General features: G+C 41.3%; 1 protein-coding gene across 1 annotated transcript in view; it reads right to left on the bottom strand.

The window, feature by feature from the left end:
• SLC9A4 (solute carrier family 9 member A4) overlaps nucleotides 1-14,571 on the bottom strand; it is a 59,899-nt gene extending 45,328 nt beyond the window's left edge. Inside the window, exons 1-2 of the mRNA XM_008008269.3 lie at nucleotides 13,782-14,571; nucleotides 8,465-8,928 (exon numbers count right to left, since the gene is read on the bottom strand). Coding sequence (XP_008006460.2) covers nucleotides 8,465-8,928; nucleotides 13,782-14,037 — 720 coding nt within the window. The 5' untranslated portion in view covers nucleotides 14,038-14,571. The remainder of the gene's footprint in view (nucleotides 1-8,464; nucleotides 8,929-13,781) is intronic.
• Between the last annotated feature and the right edge of the window lie 7,590 nt (nucleotides 14,572-22,161).

Raw genomic sequence — 22,161 nt, 5'->3', positions numbered from 1 at the left:
AGCTGCTCAACCCCACCTCCTGACAGAGAAAAGACAACTTGATAACCAGAGAGGATTTGTTCTTTTTTCTTGTGCTTGTGACCTGAAGTGAGTTCTAATCACTCCTGAGTAGCTCACAGTGTAGTCTAGTTGAAAGCCAATTTGTACAATTCAAACTTCAACCATTCTGTTTATTTAGCCAGAAGAAAACGAACCAAACAAGTGTTTGATTAATCAAATGGGAGGTGTTGCAATGAAATAATAAAGCGCCCCTCCAGCCCTGTGGTGCTTTAGCATGCCTCCCAAAGATTATCCCACACCCTTCAGGCTGCTCCTTAAAGGGCGAGTCTGCGGCTTGGACGCCCGAAGTGCAGGAAGTAAAGGGGTTGCCTGTTGTGGAAGGTTCGGAGTCAGATTTGGTGAACCTCCGCCCCCTGCAACACTCTCCTTCATTTCCTGGGATCTGCATTGATCTACTGATCTGCTCCTCACTTCTCCCAGCTCCTCCTGTCTCCCCAGCCCAATCCAAGCTCTTTATCACAAGGTATAGTGGTTGCTGCACCTCTCCCTCTCTCTCCCCCCACTTTCTCTCTCTCTCTCTCTCTCTCTCGGTCTGTCTTTCTCCCTCTGCCTGTCACACACAGACACACACACACACCCCCCCCCAGCTGTGGGCTGAGAAGTTCACCGTGAAAACCTCCAAATATTTTGGCTGAAAGCGCATGTCTGAAGGCAAATGCCTGAATCCTTTGGGACCCATGTCTGGGCTGGGTGGGCACCAGACTCCTGCCCTCCCCAACAGAAGGTCAGAAGCAGCCCCAGGGGAGAGCCTCACAGCTAAGGCACTTGCTGAGACTTTGCAGGGCTGTGGAGTTCACTCCCCAGGCACCTGAAGCCAACCAATCAAGGCTGCATGGCCCTTTCTGCCTGAAGTTTAGCTATAATCTCCATTTCTATGCCTGACAGACCCCCAGCAGATGGTCACTTTTACGTGGACCCATCTCTGGCACACAGGAAGGGCAAGGGGACATTTGTGTATCACCTGCCCTGCACCAGGCCTCTGGAGTCTCATTTCACAGCCTCCTCACAGTCACCCTTTGAAGTCAGATTAATCATTCCCATCTTACATATGTGGAAACTGAGGCACAAAAGGATTGCGTCTCTTGCTCAAGATCAGGCAACTTTGTAGGCCCATACCCCCCATATACAGTGAGCTCCCTACATCTTGGCCAAAGGAAAGTGTCTCCTAGTAAAGCTATCACCTCTCGGCTCCCATCCTTGGAATCAGAATAAAATGAAAGGAAATATAAAGAGGACAACGAAAAGATGCCTACTCTCCCCTCAAGATTCTGTTCAAGTGTACATACAGCTCTTCTCTAGGAAAAGCTGACACTGCAAAGTTCAGATAGACAGACACGACAATGTGGCATCTTTAGGGTGTCACGAGAGCTCTGTGGCTCAGACGTACTCATGCAGGTGGGCTCGCATAAATAACACCAAATGTGGGGGACTGACTCTGTGCCAGGTGTTATTTTAAATGCTTTACGTGTATCAATTCATTTTAACCCTCCCTCAACCCTATCTCCATATTACAGAAAGGAAACTGAGGCCCAGAGAGGGTAAGTAATTCACCTGACGTCACTCAGCTTGCAAGGAGTGGAGGCAATGAAGCATATGACTTCCCATCCATGCTCTTGGCTATGCTTTACTGCTCTTGAATAGGAAGTAATAGAGTAAGGACCCCTTTTGAGGCAGGAAAATATAAGGCAGAAAGAATCATGAAGGAAAATTTGCCCTCAAATGAATAGTCTGGATACATGTTTCACCCTCATGTGCCCTGTGTCCAGGACAGTGGGGTGCAGGACACGTGGATGACAAGGTGTGGGGAAGGAGAGATAGGACCCTGGGACTCTTCCCTCTGCCCATGCCCACCCCTGATTTTATCCCACCTTTAGCGTTTAGACTCAGGAAGCAACTCTGAAGTTCGGTGGTGACAGTTAATTTGAAGAAAATCACCCCAGTTTGCTCCCTCTTGGGGGCTTAGAAGAAAGGGGGGTTCAGTCACTGGAAACAGAGACCTGGGCAGCAGGCCAGCCCCAGGGCCAACGCGGCCCCTGCACTCCTCTCCTAGTCCTCACTTCTTGTTGCCTCATTCATTATTCATTCTTCCGGCAGCATCCATTCTTTCACTAGAGCCCTTGACTCAGCGCCCTCTGCAATGCTCCATTCTAGATGCCGAGTCCTGTAATTGCAGGAGGGAACAGCATGGAGAGAAATTGAGAGAGCCAACAGACAACAAGCCAGCAAAGTTATGTTGCTACAGGGACAGACAGATGAGAAGAGAAGAGGGCAAAGGAATTTTGGCATGAGGGATCAGATATAGGATCGAAGATATCGGATCTAAGCTAGCAGCAAGAATCCATAATAAATAGAGGGAAAATTGCAAACTGAATGAAAGGTCAACGGTCTCTGATAGAAACTCTTGCCATTGATCCCCTCGGCCAAAGGGAATTGCTGGCTGGGCAAAGCAGTGAGTATGACTTTTCACTCTGTCTCTGGGATACTGAGCTTCATAGAATAAACTCTAGTCAATGAATAGATAAATGACTTCTATGAGAATCTGTGTCTTTATAACAAAAATAAAACAGTGAAGAAACTTAGGCACACGGTGACCTGCTAAGTCACTCAAGAGGCCTGAAGGACTGAGAAGGGCCAGTACAGAGCTGTGGACCTAGACAGTCTGGGTCCAGGGGGTCTCTGTCCTTAACCACTATGTACTATCACCACCTCATTAAGGTGCCGTGAGGCTTAAATAAGGAAAACGGCATGAAGCAGCCATCAAGGTGACTGGCCCAGTGCTCAGAACATTTAGCTCCGCTTCCCCTCCCACTATCCTCCTGGAGAATGGCATCCAGAGCCAGTAAGATGTCACCAGAGGAGGAAGCAAGAGTAGGAGGGGAGAGAAGGATGGGGAAAAGGGGAAGTACCGGGTGGCAGTCAAGAGCAGAGACACCCTGGAGCCAGGCTGCTGCGTGGGTTCCAGCCTCAGCCCTGGCCCGTCTGGGTCTTTGACCTCTCTGATGAGGTAGAGGAGATAAGGAACTGGGGCGAGCTGGGAATGATAGAAAGCTTGGTGGCCTCCCTTTGTTGCTTATCCAGCAAGTTGATCCAAGAAAACCAGGGCAGAATATAAATCTAAGAACAATCCTCCCTACCACCTGTGAGGTGGTGCCATATGTAAAATCAGCTGCTTGTTCAGAATGAGCCGAACACTAAACAGGGTCTGGGAGCTGCTTCAATACAAAGTCATGGCCAGCATTCATTAAGTGCTTACTCCAGGCTGGGCATTCACTCTGCTAAGAGCTGAGTATAAATTTTCCAGTGATCCTGTGAGCTGAAGAATGTCATTATCCCAATTTTACAGCAAGAGGAGGCACAATAGGATCAGAATGTTGCCTCAAGCCACACTGTTTTGCAGAAAGAACCCTGGCTTCACTCACTGGACTTGAGCCCAGTCTCCTCATCGGTAGCACGTAGGTTCTCTCTTGTCCCTCCCAGTTCCATGAGTGGAAAATTCAAAAGGTAAGGACAAAAGGAAAAGTTTGGGAGGAGGCAGAGCTGCGCACACCCGTGTCTGCTCTGTCATCGTTCAGGCGGTGTGTCCTTGTGCAGCTCATTTTAAACTCCTTTGCTTTATTCTCTTCATTCATGAAGTAAGGGCACTTGGTCATGCCTCTTAGTAAAAGCAAAGGATTTAACAAAACACTAATAAATGCAGAAATGACATAGTAGCCGCACCTGTCTTCCTGCTGTGATTTTGGCCATGAGATTTTAACTAGGGACATTGTTTATGCAATTTTAGAAACATCCTTTTCTTAAAAATAAAATATTGTATATATCCAAGCTGTATAGCATGATATTAATATATTAATATGTTTATATATAATATATTTTCACATATATTATGTATATGTTTATGTGTGTGTGTGTGTGTATATATATATGCTGTACATGGTGAGATAGTTACTAAGGTCAAGCTAATTCTTGTATCCATCTCCTCACATTGTAACCATTTGTGTACAGTGGAGGATGAGGACACTAAAGCTATCTGGGTTTTGTCTCCCTCCTTTTGCCCCATCATTAAGCGTGTGTGTGTTCTGGTGATTAGTGTCGTAACCTAAAATATTCAGCAAGATGGAGAAATAAGTGGGGCAAGAGATCTGGAGAATCAGATTCATCAATATTTCGGCTGTTGGTAGCAACCCCTTGTCTTTGGTGGGAAGGCAGCTCTTTTGTGGATGAAGATTTGCAGCGTTGTCGCATGTAACCCACAATCACAGGCCACCTTCTGGATGACTCAGCCTCCTTGCCGAAAAGGCATGCTTGTGACTGCTGCCCTCAAGAAGGCTCCTTCCTCAATGAAAGGGTGAGGTCAAGGCCCTTAGCTCAAAATACAACTGGACAGCAGCAAGTACCCGTTCCTTTTCAGCTGTGTTCTAAATATGGCCCTGGGGCTTCTCTGGTTTCACTTAGGGACCCAGCAGTGCCAGTGCACACTTAATACTCACTGTGCTGTGGGTGACCACAGAGTGGCCCAAGATTGACGTGTGGACAACCCCACGGAGCCAACGCAACAGCAGCTCTGCCCAGCAGAGGTCACAACAGTGTCCTCAGCAGATACTCCGGAGGCTTGAAAATTATAATTTTATCCTGAAATGATCGTTCTTAAAAATGTCTCCCCCAAAGCAATTAAACTTTGGGGAAGTCAAACAAATGTTGCTAACAAAGAAACCCCAACCAGAAACCAAGCCGGGGTTGGCTCTCCATGTGAAATCTAGAGACAATTCAGGAGGAAGTCAGATTCTCAAGGTCGAGGCAGGAGTCAAATGCTTTCCTTGGTAATTGATAAAGACTCTTCCTTGGCAAGAACTTTTGTAGATTCTATCAGAGTTTTTGATGAATAAAGAATGTGCTGTGAAAATTAAAGAGATGGCATTTATCCAGTAGTATCTTGACTTCTGTAATAATTCATGAAGGAGAGGTTGAATAATTGCCTCAGAATGGACTTCCAAGGGGTGGCCCTGGTCTTGTCACAGATGAACACCTTCCGGGACATTGTCAGTAGTGTGGGGTGAAAGTAACCAGATAACCCCCAAAAAGCTTGGATCTGAGTGAAATAAGGTTATCTCTGGGAGATGAACTAGGAAATGGACACGTCATGGATCAGAGGGGCTACATTAAGAGATAGAATGGATTCCCAGACACGGACATTTACTCGTTTGTAACACAACTGAAAGTATGACAGTATTTATAGAAGGAGTGGGTTGGGGAAAGGGGATCTCAGAGACTAATCCAGTGTGGTCTGGGGAGATGGATGCGGTCCTTGTTCTAGGCATACCATCATTTTATAGCAACATATATCAGCTTCTCTCAACCTGAAGGCAATAAATCCATAGTTCTCAAACTTCAGCAGTCATCTGAGGTTTTAATAACATAGGTTTCTGGGCTCAACTCCCAGACAGTCTGGGTCAGAGGGTGTGAAATGGGACTGGACATCTGAAGATTCATCAGTCCCACCAGTGTGATGTTGAGACACATGGCCTGAGGACCAGACTTTGAAAAATGAAATCTCTGAATCATATGGCAGTCTGGAGTCCAGGTTCCCCTGTTAGCTTCCTGACAATGTGGCTTTTTGTGAAGCTTGCCCACAGGGTAGAATATACCAGCCTGATGATTCTAGTGCCTCGCCTCAACCATTAGGGATTCTCATTACGAATACATGATTTGACATCTGGCTTCATGTATGGGCCTCCTTTGCTTTGGAAATCCGTGGGTATAGCTCAGATTATTTCTCAAAGGGGACTTTTTCTCTCTGTACTATTTTTGCATAAAGTTTTTACAAAAAAGATCTTGCTTGCCAGGTGAATTAGTAAATTATAAATGGGAAAAAAATTAAAAACAGAATGTATGCATGTCTTTTGGTTAGACACAATCTCTGGAAGCAAAATATGAAACCCAGGATCAAATAAGGGTACATTACTAGGTTTCAGTACATCAAAGTTTAAAACTTCTATAGGGTAAAAGATACTATAATCTAAAAAGTGTAAATGATAGAATGGAAGAAAATATTTGGTCTTTATGGGACATTCAAAAGTTTAAAGGTAAGATAATTTAATGAATTTCTATAAATCTTTTTTTAAGCCAGTGGTCCCAAAGAAAAATGGGCAAGATGCAATATTTGCATATAAAAATTGGGATATGACACACTTTTACTAAAAAAAGTATTCATTGTTTATCTGAAATTTAAATTTAACTTGGTGTCCTGTATTGTTTTCAGTTTGCCAACCCTGGAAGGACATGAGCTTTCAATGTACAGCATGTGACAAAGTCATGATTTGCAGTTGCTGAAAAGTTGCTTAATATTATCATGGAACTTACAACAAACATGAGAAATGCTTTTTGCTCATGACGTTAGAAAACATTAAGGAAACAATGTCCCTTGTCAAAGATATAAGAAAATATGGATGCAATACACTGTCTAAGGAAGTATAAACTGATAAAGGCTTTCTGGAAAATCTTGACAGCTGTGGTCTAGGGGCTGAAATTAAGGTTTGATATTATGTACTGCCTCAATATTTGGCAAAATTATGAAGACCTCAGCTGGTCTATCTGCAAGTTTCCCTCCTCGCTCCCATCCCTGGATAAGGTGCCCCAGCCAAACCACCCTCCTTATCAAGGGTACCAGGCACAGTTCCCGCTTTTTCCTCAGGTTTCAGGTCCCTGCCAACTTGCAAAATTATTCCAACAACTCAATCACCTCCTCCTGTGAGAACCAGGGAGCACCTGGTTCTCTTGTTACTACAAAGCCTGCCTCCCACAGCTCCTGGTTGTTCATTCTGTTCCCAAGTGCAGCCTCTGTGTGGCCCTGCGGGGCATGTGGCATCCTCCTCCCCTTGGCGGTGAGTATAGGTGACTGATAAACTGCTGTCAGTCTCCTCTGCCCAATGTTGGGTGTCATGTGTTTGGCCATCTATAACCTTAGAGTGAGAATCTCTCATTTATCAAAGAGGCAGATAGGAACTGATTGAAACAGCAGCACATTTTAAATTGTTAAATATACATACTGTTTAAACTGGAAATTTCACTTCTAAGAAAATATCATATAAAAATACAAATGCAAAGAGAGAGGCATGCAGAAAAAATAATATTCAATATGCATTTCAACATTGCTTGTAAGAATGAAACTTTGGAAACAACCTGAATGACCCATTCATCAGGAAACTGTTAGATAAGTTACTGTAACTTAATCTATGAAATACTATGCAATAGCTGAAAAGACAGAAAAAGGGCCAGACACAGTTGCAGTGAGCCAAGATTGCATCATCACACTCCAGCCTGGGCAACAAGAGTGAAACTCCATCTCAAACAAAAGAAAAAGAAACAAGACATGGAAAGACTTGTTATATCTAAGCAATACATAAAATCCACCCACTTTATATTTAAAAATACAGATCACATAGACATACATGATAAAAGATTTGCAAAAATGTTATATATGCATATAACAAAGACAGCAGGGAAAAGGCCAAGTTGATAAAAGTGGTTGCCTCTTGCATAGAGGAGGAGGTGAGGGCAAGCAGAAGCTTTTGTGTTTCATGCGATATAGTTTTGTACTGTTTGATTCCTACAGTGAAAATGTATTCTAGTATCACTCATGTGCTGTGACAGAAATTTAAAAATAAGAAATGTATATAAAAGTATGTATAAAAGTCTTCTTGTCTAACAACTGCCGAAGGTTTGTAGTAATTAATGAAATTGAGTAATGGGACTGGCTACTTCTCAATATTCCAGCACCCCCAACCTGCAGACATCCCCTGAGCCTTAATGGTAGGTGTTGCTCAAGCCTGTACCTCCTTCTCAGTTTCCCACCAGAAAGACTCATAAGCAAAAACGCCTCATTCACGTTTTTCCATACAAGTCCTGCAACTAAGTGATACAAAAACTAACACATTTTCACAAATCTGTCGCCATCTCTTCCCTGACCCTTATCTCTAATGCGGTATGTTAAAAACAAAACAAAAACGCATATAAAGGGAGTGAGAGTGAGGTCTGATGATGGAGAGAAAATAAAAACATCAGCTTCTGCTTTAGCTGCCATGAAACCCCAGAAGGGCCATTAGCAACAGTTTCTGTTTGCTAAGTGAAAAACTACATTTAACTCAAGAATGACACGTTCTTTCTCCTTTCCCACTCTTTAGAGAAACGAGCTGGCTTGTGAATGACAAGCAATGCGAGCGAGCCGTTATGTAGGCAGTGCAGATCCTCAGGAAATTCACCAGAACTCGGACCACACCGCGTAGGCTGAAGCTCATCCCTGTCCTGCTGCGCTGAGCCACGCTGGATCCCTCTCCATAGCCTCCGGTCCCCAGCCCCACCCCGAACCCTCATCTTCCCCGGAAGCGGGGGCGGTCACATGACATCTCACCACAGTAATGCCGTCATTGAGCAGGGCCTCCCCGAAGATCATCATGTAGAGCTGCTCGTTCACACGCGCCTCCTCAAACACAGCCAGCACGGCCACGGGGTCCACGGCGGAGATCAGGCTGCCGAACAGCAGGTTCTGCAGCAGGTTGACGTCACCCAGGCCAAAGGCCTTCACCTGGCAGATGAAGTAGAGGGAGAGGCCAATGCCCAAGGCGTTGATCAGGGCCCCCAGTACTGCCCACCACAGGATGGAGCCGATGTTCTCAAAGAAGGGCCGGGTGGGCATGAAGTAGCCGCCCTCCAGCACGATAGGTGGCAGGAGATACAGGAAGTAGATGCTGGAGTCCATGACCGGAGGCGATTTGTGGTCGGTGCCGAAGATGATGCCGCCCACTAGCGCCCCCACCAGGATGAGGAGGCAGCTCTCTGGCATGAGGCCCGGCAGCCTGCGGTAGAGGTGGAAGCCTGCGGAACAGCGGAGAGCGCAGTTAGGTATTTGCAAACGAAACGGTCTGTGTGTACCTGAGGTCTTTTAAAGTCAAGCAGACAGGACCGTGGGCAAGCTGGTTGGCATCTCAGCCTCAGCGTCCCACCTGTAGCAGGAACTGGTAGTGTCATGAGGGCCGTCAATAAGATCAGTAGGTAACATGCCCAGCTCAGTGCAGGTCACAGAATCATTCTCAGCCAGCTGCCCCCTCCCCCATCCTCCTTCCTGCTTTCCCATCTTATAGGGATCTGCGAGGGTGCGTGAGGGAAAAGGAGAAACGAGGGTGAAACTTTTGCAGTCATGCAAGCCCAGGTTTCAAGCTCATGCCGAATCTATTATAGTCACCAAAACCTGAGCTTGTTCCAAACTTACCTGACCTCATTCCCCTCTTCACCCAACACATACACAAAAATTGAAAGTCCTTTATTTTGTCTCCAGTGTTTAACCAATGACATTGCTATCTGGTCAGCCACTGAAGGGGGAAATCAGGTCGCATTCTCATGAGTGACTCTTCATCAATCAGCTCTGTATTTATTTCTTATGTCATGACTCTCATTTGCTACCCCTAAAATTATCCCCTCCTCTCCATTTCTTTGGCTGCTGCCTTTATTTAGGATCTTCCCATTTCTCATCTTAATGATTGCATTGTCTTCTTGACCTCCAATCTCACCCTTGACCCCCCAGGTCATTCCACACTCTACTGTCAGATGATTTTTCTACACCATGGGTCTCTGATTGTCTCAATTCCCACCTAGGATTCTGAAGGCACACAAAGCATCTCCTGGACTGTAAACCAAGGGTATTAGTTGAGCCTCACTGTGCAAAGACTACAGTTAAGTACCGCCAGGTGGAAGACCAGAGAGGTAGACAACTGCAATTCCCACTATTGATAAAGTTTTAGAAACAAGACATGAGCAACTAAGAAGATGACGTGTAAGTATATAATGAAGGGCATATTGAACATATCAACAAACATGGTGAGAGATCAGAGCTCAGCAGATCACCACGGGGCTCTCTCCAAGTCCATCTCCCACACATTCTGCACTATCTTTACGTAGCCTGCATTCAGCCAGTCAAAGGCCTTGTCACTCCGCAGGCCTCTTTCTTGTCTTCTCATTCTAATGTCACTGCTTGGATTGTCCTTTTCCTTTGTCCCTTTAAGTCCTGCTCATCCTTTGAGGCTTAGCTTTCCCTAGCTTCTTCCTAAGTTCATATGGTTCCTCTGAATTACTACTAAGAAAGCATTTTATCTGACTGTGTCTAATAACAATAATCCCTGTCTACTATTTTTTTGTGCATGATTCATGTCTCCTAATAATGTGGAAACCCCCCAGACTCAAATAGAATGGTTTACATTGTCATGTCTCCCCAAATATTTAGCATAGTATCTTATCCACAACAGCTGGCCTATTTGCTGAAAGCATCTGTAAATGCATAAATGAAGGAATAAACTGGTAAATGTTTATCAGAGAAGCTTTTTCATGAGAAGAGATTGAACAGGTTGTTGGAGAATGATGAGGATTGGGTAACAGAATGGGAGAGATTTTAGGTGGGGAGAACATCAAGAGCGAAAGAAGAGAGGAAGAAATGGCCTAGCCAGATATCTTTGACATTCATTGAGGGGATCCACTTGGCTGGAGCAACCTTTGAACTGGGGAAAGTGTTAGGAGAGGACTTGGAAGATGATTTTGAGACAAATAATAGAAGACCTTGAATTCAAACCTAAGGAAGGCGGTGGGCTTCCAGCCATAGGCCACAGGGAGTCAACAAATGTCTCCTTGCGAATTGTTAGATTCACCCATCCAAAGATGATATGAGCTTCCCTGACCATGGCTTTGAACTTCTCCATTCACTATAAGTTAACACAACAGGGTGTAATTATCACCAAGGAATACCATCCCCACTTTCATCTGGCTTCAGGGTCAGGGTAAGCACCTCCTCTGGTGCACTGAACTCATCGTTTTCTAATCACTGCTTATTTCTCCATTTCCTCTTCCTCCTCTTTATTTTAATTCTTTCTTCTTCTTCTCCTATTTCTCCTCCTCCTTCTTCATCTTCTCTTTGTCCAGCTCCTGCTGCTCCTTCTTACTCTCTTCCTCCTTCTCCTTCTTTTTACCTCTTCCTCCTGCTTATCCATCTCCTCCTTCTCTTTCTCCTTACCCTTTCCTTCTTCTTCTTCAGTTAGTGCTAATTTTAACCAAACTTAACTTTTTTAATATATAAAGGAGGTGGAAGAGCCCATAGCGTGATTTTCTCAGGCCTTGTGGCTCCCCATTTTGGCCTTGCTTCCAGGAATCCAGTTTCCTGAAATGGATCCAACATTCACCTGCTTTAAGCCAAGTTGCTCTCTACACAGTTGTAGCAGGAAGAGGCCACACATCCATAAGTATGGCCCTGTAAAGAGAAATGCTACATGCCTTTCACATTTTAAAACTTTTCCCTTTCATGATGGACAATAGAGTCAATCACTTAAAATTTACAGTTTCAGTCCTTAGAGCTTAAATGGACACAAATATTAAAAGTCCTGTCTGAAAGTCAAAGAAGGCCCTACAATTCTGTTCTTCCCAAAGATTCAAGGAACATTCGTCTATGATGTTCTAAGACGTGGAACTGAAGTAGAAGATAAACCACAAAGTCTGAGGTGGCTTTGTATTATCTTTTTTCTACATTATCTTTGTTTTATAAGTGCATAGTTGGGTGTTTTAAAAAGGACTGGGGGAGAGTTTTGATGTTTTTCTGTCAGAGTATCTACGGGCAGTAAGTACTAGGTTAAACTATCTTCCCCATTAGAGCAAGTCCCTTGAGGTCAGGGACCATGGTCATTTCCACATATTTCATGGGTGCTCTGAAAATATACCTTGATAGAATGAAGAATAAAAGAATGAATTATAATAATGATTATTAATTTTATTCTGATTCATGTTTAATAATATAATATTTAAAAACCCATATGAATTTCTTAAGTGTTAAAAGTATAAATCATCATCATAATTATTATTTTGGCCCTAATACATAAGCCCTTATACATAAAATTACCAGCCCAGTACTTGGCACATAGTATATATTCAATAAATATGGCCTTTTTATCTCCTCACTCCTCATGTCCATATGGAATACAAAAATAATCTAAATTCTTGAAGACTAGTAAATATGAAATTATACTTGAATAAGTGTGTTCTGATATCCTACTCTTTTTTCTAAAGTGTGTTAAATTACATCATGAAAATCAAGAACATTTAAACCAACAGTTCTATGAATAATCGTATTTTCACAGTGCTCTTCACTCCTAGACAGAATGAATATGGATGCATACAATGCCTCTACAAAACAAGCTAGGTTTTACACAAATATAAAACCAAGACAAAATGCACCCTTTCTGCATTTATATGTGTATTGATAGACCAACTAGCTAGTCAGTGACAGGATGAGTTTCCTGGTACTCAGATCGACTTGAGCCATTTCTGTGAAGAGGAAGCCAGGTTGTGGAGTGGGAGCAGGAAACACAGAATCTCTAGCATATTGTTTTAAAAGGAAAACTCAAGTACCAAGTAAGATCACCTTGAACACAATCAGTGTCCATATGATTTCACGAAAGATGTTAGACTGCTCTGAACTGAGAATGTTATCCATTTAGAAAGCCATTTTTACTTGAATATCTCTTAAAAATATAGTAAGACCCTTTGTGTGACTTAATTACTAAGCAAATTGCACAAGACTTCTTCAAACTAACAATTCCTATTTAATCTTCACACTTTACTAGCTCAAAATGAATAGCAACTATAAAGGAGAGTCTAAAGGGGACACCCATACTAGTGTCCCCAACACCCATGGAGAGGCAGCTAGGTGAATAGCCAGAGCCCACAGAAGGTAACTGCCAGACCTTAAAGCTCAACCCACATTTCACATCCATCCTAGAGAAAATATACGCATATACATAAATGAGAATTAAAATGTTTCATTGATTCTGTCTCAAAAAGGCAATCTACATACTCAAATAACATAAAGTTTATAGCTGAGGCAAAGGAGACATTGTGCTTAGCATTTGAGATAATTATATTAATTTTCCACTTTAGAATAAGTTGGTTTTAAAGAGACAAGGGGATGCAGTTAGGTATTAAATAGTCACAGAGAATAACCACCTCTTTGGTTTTTGACACAAAGATCCCTTGATTAGAATTTAATCTATTAACTTGGATTCACTTTATTTCACAAAGGAAACTAGAGGTGCCTCACTGGCCCCACTTGGCTTAGGTGTAAACTTATATTTTACTGACAGATATACTCTTATATGCCCCAATATCCCATCACTGAGTGGTACTAGTTGCCTATGGCCTTTTTTTTTTTTTTTCTTTCTGTCAATTTGCAAGGAGCACATGCTACTTCTAAAGAATAAACAATGGGGTCATTGATGAAGCCCACAATTACACAGCCAAGAACATTTTACAGAAGAAACATTATGTGTTTCCTGAAATTTGAAATTTCCACCTTGCATCATGCCCAGGTCTACGTGCTTTATTCTCTATATTTTTAAAGCACAGAATTTGAGAGTTTTGCATATCAACAATGTCACATGGCTGTCACCCTGAAATCAGAAGAAACCAACACAGCCCAGTACACAGAAGTATACTCTCAAATTTCAAAGCATAATCTCAAAGTATTAAACAGCTTAGTAAAATGCAGTTATGACTTTCCCTTGACTGAAAGGGAGAGAATTTTTAATGTAATAGCAGTAACAGTTAAAATCCTCTTAGCCCATTATCTATAAGGCATTTTCACATTCACTATCTTATGCAAAAAAATAACTCACCAAACCAGGTGTTTAAGGACTTACCTATTTTTGCAAGAGATGCTAGAAGTATCCAGAGAGTGACCTCATAAGGAATTTGCACGTAGTCATAATCCAGTTCAAAAACAGATATCCTCTCGTCTGGCTCTGAGCTGGCAGCAGCAAACCAAGCGTTAGGTGCATACTGAGCAGTGGAATTTGCAGATTCATTCAAATCAGAAGATGCTTCAGAACACTCAAGAGCCACTAGTAGTAGCAAACAATTCCAAGGACTGAAAGTCACGAACATCTGCAGAGCCATTCTTGTGGGCTTCTCTTACCTACACCCCTGGGTGGATGTGTGCCACACATCTGAAGTCGGGGAGGCTCCTAGAGAGTGACTGCATCCATCTGGGTCAAAAGTAATATAGGTACAGTCCGTAGGTCCTCCCAAGAAGATTCCGAGTGTGTTATTGAGCTCTGCATGTAGACGCTTTCTAATCTTCTTTAAATCGTTTGTGTTCAGGCAACTCAGCTTCCAACTCAAACGCAGTTATTCAATAGACTTGTTGAAGTCCATGGAGTTACCTGGAGGACCTCCATCCAATCATGGCTTGAGCAATTTATGAAAGGAATAAAAATCTCTTCACTTAAAGGCATTTCCTCATTTCACTGCATACTGGCTTTGTCTTGTGAGTGAAAATTTAAAAGGATACTGTAGCGGTCATTCCGCAGATCATTGGAGTCCTTCTAAGGAGGAAAGGAAACCTTCCCTCTCTATCAGATCCCAAGAAGGAGCTATCTGATCTGCACCTGTTCCTTCTCTCCTCCCCCTGTCCTCTCATTTGTTTTGAATGGCCAAGGCAGGCTGCAGGTAGCTCTTGAACTACACTTAATTATTTGCTCTGATTTGACTTCTGTAATGAAATCCTTTCTCTGAGTGTTCTCGGGAGGTCACACTGCTGACACCTAGTGGGCACCTGAAATACAACACCCTTCACAAGTTCAGTGATGATCGTTAAGGTGACCATGAAAGTATCTAAACCAGGACACTTTGGGGAATGAATAATAATAATGATAATTATGCAAAGCTATAGGCACAAACCAGAACTGTCTGGCAAGCTGTCTTATATTGTCTCTATACATGAGGAAGAAGGAGGATAAGAAGGAGGTGGTAACAACAAGGATGGTAGCAAACATTGAAACTTTTGCATGTTACCAGACTCCATGAGCAGTCATTCAGAGAAGGAATGAAGTTCCAGATCTCTATGAACTTTACACTATAATTTTTTTAAAACAGGAAACCAAAGAACAAGTTCCATAAATACACCTAAATACCTGGATTTGTAAAACTCCATGGCACATCCAGATTTTCCATTTAAAAAACATTTGTTGTTGTTGAAAAGAAGCAGAATCATAGAGTGTTGATGAAAGAATTTTGAGATAATTTTTATGAGCCTACTTCTCACGCTTCTACTTGTGGCCATGTGACCTTGGTGAAGTTAATTACCTTTCAGAAATTCTTTATCTGAAATGGGGAGGAAAATATCCGTCTCATTGAGTAGCTAGGAACATTAAATAAGATAAAGCAAGTAAAGAATTTGGCATATAATTGGCACTTAAATGTTAGTTTTTATTTTAAATTACATTTCTTATTCTTTTAGGATAACACACAACACTTTTGCAACGATTACTGATACTCAGTGAAAAATGAGAATAATACATCATCCATATACTACCTCAACATCTCTTTTACATGTGTTTTGGTTTTTTCTTAGTTCATATTAGTGAGTGCAGGGGATTTCCCCCCACCCAACACACACACACACACACTCAGCAAACATCACTGGGAAATTGAGAAAGGAATGGTTGAGAAGGGCTAACACCTAGATGCAAATTCATAGTGAGGCAATAGAATTAAAAGTTGACATATGAATATTTTTTCTTTTTCCTTCAGTTTGACTCCAAAATAGATTAGATTCAGTCACTGAAATGAGATTATCAGGTAGACTACAAGAAGGGTACCCATATTGAGTCAATTATTTTTTCTCAAAGAATATATGAACATCTTTTAATAGAAAGCTGCTTTATAATAGGTGTTTTATTTTTATTTGTATTTTATTGTTCTTTTTTTTTTCTAAAAAGAAATGAGGGAGCAAGTCTCGCATAGTGCCTTGTGGGAAGACCAAAACTAAGAATCAAAAGCCTTATTTACTCAGATATCAATTATCTTATTGGCTTTGGAAAATTACCTGTTTGAGCCTTAGTTTTCTCATCTATAAAATAAAGATGCTGTCCATACCTGATAACCATTTCCTGCTCTAAAATTCCAAATTTTGTGAGTATATGGCAACCAGTTTAGCCTTATGATCACCTGATGGTTGATAGTCCAGTCCCTCTCAGAGTAAGAATGTCAATCTTGGGAGGATGGTAGGAGAACAACTTGAGCTCTGCAACAATCTACTAACTTGGAGTCCAGGTTAAGATGTAGCAGCCCACTTCATCACCCATTGGCATCACTTCCACTCATGCAGTACTTTCATACAGATGTCTGAACATTCTTTCTAAAATGCTTTCTTAATATAAGTTCCCCAGAAAGTGTATGTGAGACAAAGCTTCCATGAAAGGTGCAAACCAAGGGCAGCAAAAGTGAGGGGAAAGGGGGAAGAAGGGAGAAGCTCTTCCAGAATGAGAGCATGAGAAGCACCATAGACTCTCTTCCTAGTGAAACAACTATAACCAGTGAGATCATTAAAAACCAAAAACAACCATCTAGTCTCTGGAAATTGCCCTAAGAACAGATGGAAATTGAAACAAATCTTCTGAACATTGGAAAGATCTGAAGTCATGGCCTGTTTTCTCTACCCACCCCTCAGCTCAATGTGAGAAAAACTCTATTCCGGATGAACATAGCCAAGAGGATGGGGCTGCCTCTAATCCCAGATCCCAGTTTAGGACTATAGTTTCTACCCAGAAAAGTCAGGTTGTCAGCATATGTAACCAAACTCTGCCCTACTCCAATCCCAGCAATATGTTGAACAGACTCTATTGCAGGCAAGTGTAACTGAATCCACCCCAGAAACAGCAAACTAGGAATACTGGACCCTGATAACTCTCAACTTGCTCATAAGGCTGAGTTTTCACAACAGGTGAAATAAACCAAGATGACCAGTGGCTACTGCCCTAGTCCAGCATCCCACTGACACACCAGGGGTATCACTCCAAGAGAAGTAGGTTACTCTCTCTGTCCCCATCTCCAGAGTACTGGAACAGAGGTTCTGCCAAGGAGAGGAGACAGGCTATAGAACAGAGAACTCTATAGCTAACTCTAAGTAGACTAACTTTAGTTGGAACAAAATATAGAGACGTTCAAGCCTAAGGGCACTGTCAAAAACAATGAAGATTTAGGTTGTGAGCAAGGAAGTAAAGCTAGTAGCCCCATGATTGCAATAAGTTAAAGAGTAGACCAACTGGAAGTTTAAAAGAAGAACCAGAAAAAGAGTTGGATGAAAAGAGCTCTCCTGAGGTTATAACATGTCTCAAAGACTGCTCTCAAAGATTACCCTGCAAAGGGGCCTGACTTTAAATGGATCATACTGTGAAGTAATTTAAGACCCAAGGCATTGTTGAAAACAATAGGCCATATCAGCCAGCAGTTACTGGAGGCTAACAGTTGAGGGTGATATCAATAGATACAACAGACCAGCTAGAAGCTTAACAGATCAGTGAAAGAAAGTCAGAGAAGCCTGCTAAAACCGTTGTTATTCTGGGGGAAGGGAGAAAGAGTTTAGGGGTATTATAACCATGCCCCAGGCTTCACTGGCTGAGGAGCAATATAAAAAGCTGCACAGGGAAATAGACTTTGCTGATATAGTCCAGCCAAGTCACTAAACAAACAGCAAACAATTAAGCAACAAAAAGCCCTGGAGTTGAGGGAGGGAGACAAAGCAGCATCAAGAATTGCTGCAAGATATCATCTAAAATATCTGGGTTTTAGGCAGAAAAAAAAATTTAGTTTCAAAGATACCAGTAGGTTGAAAGTAAAAAAAAAAAATGGGGAGAGATGTATCACACAAACAGTATGCTAAGAGAACTTGAGTGGCTTTACACTGACAAAATAGGGTTTAAAATAATAAATGTTACCAGAGCTAAAGAGGGACATTTAAGAAAAAGAAAAGTGTCAATCTATCAAGTAGACGTAAGAATTCAAACTTATGTATACAAAGTGGGATTTATCTCAGGAAGGCAAGGTTGGTTTAATATTTAAAAATTATTTCATGTAACATGCATATCAGTAGAATTAAGGCAAAACCACATGACCATTTCAACAGACTGAGAAAAGCATTTGACAAAATCAACAACCTTTTATTTTGAAAACACTCCACAAGTCAGGAATGGAAGGGAACTTCTTCAAAGTGATAATGCACAGTCAACATCATACTTAATGGGGAAAGACTAAATACATTTCCCTGAAAGAACAGCAACAAGACAAGGAGATACACTCTTGCCACTTCCCTTCAGTATTCTACTAGAGCTGCTTTTAGTCTGGGCATTTAGACAATGAAAATAAATAAAAGGCATTCAGATTGGAAGGAAAAAAATAAAACTATTTCCATTTGTATGATCGTTTAAATAGATTATTCTAAAATATTTAAATAAAATATCCTGAATAATTGACTAAAAAACTATTAGATATAATAAATGAGTTCAACAAGCTTGTAGGATATGAGATCAATATGCAAAAACAAATTGTGTTTTATAGCGACAATGAATAAAACAAAACAGAATTAAGAAAACAATGCCATTTACAATTGCATCAAAAAATACAATTTTTAGGAATAAGTTTATCAAAAAACTGTCACACTTGTACTCTAAAAAGAATTGTTGAACATAAAGAAGATCTAAATAAATGGAAAGATATCTCTGTTCCTGCATCAGAAGACTTAATGTTGTTATGTAGTTGACTGTCTCAAAAATGAACTATCTACAAAAAACTTAAATTTACAAGAAAAAAAAAAAAGACCCCATCAAAAAGTGGGCCAAAGATATGAACAAACACTTCTCAAAAGAAGACATTTATGCAGCCAACAGACATAAGAAAAATGCTCATCATCACTGGTAATTAAAGAAATGCAAACCAAAACCACAACAAGATACCATCTCATGCCAGTTAGAATGGCAATCATGAAAAAGTTAGGAAACAACAGATGCTGGAGAAGATGTGGAGAAATAGGAATGCTTTTACACTGTTGGTGGGAGTGTAAATTAGTTCAACCATTGTGGAAGACAGTGTGGTGTTTCCTCAAGGATCTATAACTAGAAATACCGTTTGACCCTGTAATGCCATTACTGGGTATAAACCCAAAGGATTATAAATCATTGTACTATAAAGACACATGCACACATATATTTATTGTGGCATTATTCACAATAGCAAAGACTTGGAACCAACCCAAATGTCTATCAATAATATACTGGATAAAGAAAATGTGGCATATATACCCCATGGAATACTATGTAGCCATATAAAAGGATGAGTTCATGTCCTTTGCAGGGACATGGATGAAGCTGGAAACCATCATTCTCAGCAAACTATCACAAGAACAGAAAACCAAACACTGCATATTCTCATTCATAAGTGGGAGTTGAACAATGAGAACACATGGACATAGGGAGGGGAACATCACACACTGGTCCCTGTCACGGGGTTGGGAGCTAGGGGAGGGATAACAGGAGAAATACCTAACGTAGGAGACGAGTTGATGGGTGCAGCAAACCACCATGGGACGTGTATACCTATGTAACAAACCTGCACGTTCTGCACATGTACCCCAGAACTTGAAGTATAATAATAATAAAAAGAACTACAGATTCAACACGGTCTCTACCAAAATTGTGTCTTTTTTCCTTTTTCAGAAACTAACAAGCTGGTCCTGAAATTCATAAGGAATATGCCCAACAAATCTTATTAAAAGAAGAACAAATTTGGAAAATTGATACTTCCCAAATTCAAAACTTGTTAAAAAACTAGAGTAATGAAAATAATGAGATGCTGGCATAAGAATAGACATGCAGAGAAATAGAACATGATGAATAGTCCAGAAATCCTTTTCCCCTATGATCAATCAGAACTATTCAATATATAAAGAATACCCTTTTCAACAAATGGCGCTGGAAAACTTGATGTCCACTTACAAAATAATGAAGATCAAATTAATAAAAATTACTACAATTAATTAAATGCGTTAATATTCATAGGGTGCTTGCAACAGTGTGGCACATAGGAAACACTAAGTAATTAAAAGCAGGGAGAGGATGAAATGGAAATGAGCAGGACTTGCATTCATTCAAATGATGTGCAGAATGTGCCGTCATCTACCCTGGGAAAAACAGGAAAGAAAAAGATGCCTCAGGAAGAGGGTGTGATGTTAAAATAAGACACTTGTGTTGTGCAGGTTTCTCTGACTAGAAAGAGGATGCAGACATTTAGGAAGGGTCAGGGCAATTGAAAAGGGGGAGCCTTATAGTTGGAGCCTCACAGTTAATTGAAACCAAATTCGTCTTGCTGTGTCTACATGGTAATATGATCCAAATAATAATTATCAGTTAACTTAATTTCTTGGAAAAGATCCATTCACAGGTGCATCGGAGTATCGCAGGGTGCTGGGCACTTTTCTGTTTATACTTGTGATGGTGAAGGGAAAATATGAACAGTTTTCACTTGCAAGGCAGCGAGTTAAAAGAATCATCCTGGAATTTTAGGTCAGCAGCAAGCTATTGGATACCTGACAGTTTTGATCTAATTATTCGGATAAGTGTATTGGTTGTAGAAACTTGACCTTCTCTGACCTGCCTTCCTGACCCCTTTTTGGTGCCAGTCCCAAGAATCCCTGTGGTTCTTGTCATCTGTTCATAGAAACCCACTCACATATAGAGCCCAGTGGCAGGGAAGGAATGGCCAGACATCCTCTCCCCAGTGGATGCCTTATAATTTAGGTTGCCATATCCTGTCTTCCCTCATGGGACTAATTGAGGGTGGTACACATGGCAAGAGAATCTCCCATCCCCCAGGGTTTCAACTGTGCATAGCCAGAAGAGGAGCTTAGGGAACATTCTTCTGTTTTTACCCTCAGTTTTTTCTAGAGGCAACTTTTGTTTTAGAGAAACTCCAAAGGAAAAAAAAAAAAAAAAAAGAAAGAAAAGCTGAACTGATACCATATTTTACACATGATGAATTAGCAAGTCGTTTCTCTCCAAGAATAGTTTTCAACAAAATAATCAGCACACCTTTTCTTCCTTCCCATAATGTGTGGTCATAGTTGACTTTACCAGAAAGTATTTGTGTAGCACTCTGAGACTAAAGTGTCTGTTGCTTGCCCCTGAATTCTTGCTACTTTGTCAGGGCTCAAATTTACATTCTTTTTTAGGAAGACAAATGAAAAAGAGTAGTGATAGAGAATTGGTCAATGCTGTCCAGAAAGATGATTTGCTTTCCAAGACCATAGCTAGCAATTAAGCTGGATGGCCTTGGATCAAGTTCTGGTATATCATACCCCTAAATTGAAAGCCTGTATCTTAAGCTGGAGAGAAGTCAAAAGCTATGACCCTGCTTTCAGGACAGAAAGTTGAGCTTTCTCTCTGCTCCCCAAAGTCAAACTTCCACTGCTCAGAGTGAAACAGAAAGGGCTGGTAAAGGTAAAATCAAGTCCAGGAGACCCCCCAGTATCGAAGGAGAGGGGAAATACCACAGTGTAGTGTGGATGGATGGGGTGGGCATAAATGTAAGCTTTGTAATAAGACAGATCTTAACACCAGAGTTAATGTCAGATTCTTACAGTTCTACTATGATAGTTTCCCTAAGGTAATACAAACTTTGCAAGGGGGAAAAATTTGAAGCTATGCGAACTTGGGCACATCTTAAACCTCTTCCAGTCTCAGTTACTTTATCCACGATGATGATGATTATGATGAGGTTGCCTATTCTAAAGATGTTTGAGGATTAGGTGACATGACACATAATGGAAAGAAAAATGCTTAATACAGAATTCATACTAGAAAAGTATTAGATTCATTTTATTTCAAAGCAATTATAAACTCCATATAGGTAGAAGTCTAATATCCTTTAGAATCCTATAATACTTCCTAATGAGTTACTTGTCCACAAAACATCCTAAATTTATTGGATGGTTGAAATAAGACAGCCAGGTGGTTAAAAATGAAATGTGTCATCCTTCTCTATTTTCCCACATTGTCACCAGTCACCACTGTTTAGACAATGAGTCACAGGGCTAGTTGAACCCAGTCTAAAACAGCTGAGCCAGTAATTGTATCTTCCCTAATCTTTCCTCTTCGTTCCAGGGGCTGATCCCCTCCCACTTCCACCCCACTCAACCCCATCACCCATCACCACCAACACCTATGTTAGGAATGGCTGGTAGGTCTGTTT

The sequence above is a fragment of the Chlorocebus sabaeus genome, chromosome 14, assembly GCF_047675955.1.
Source record: "Chlorocebus sabaeus isolate Y175 chromosome 14, mChlSab1.0.hap1, whole genome shotgun sequence".
Lineage (NCBI taxonomy): Eukaryota > Metazoa > Chordata > Mammalia > Primates > Cercopithecidae > Chlorocebus > Chlorocebus sabaeus.
The sequence above is the reverse complement of the archived record's forward strand: the minus strand, read 5'-3'. Positions and strand labels throughout refer to the sequence as shown.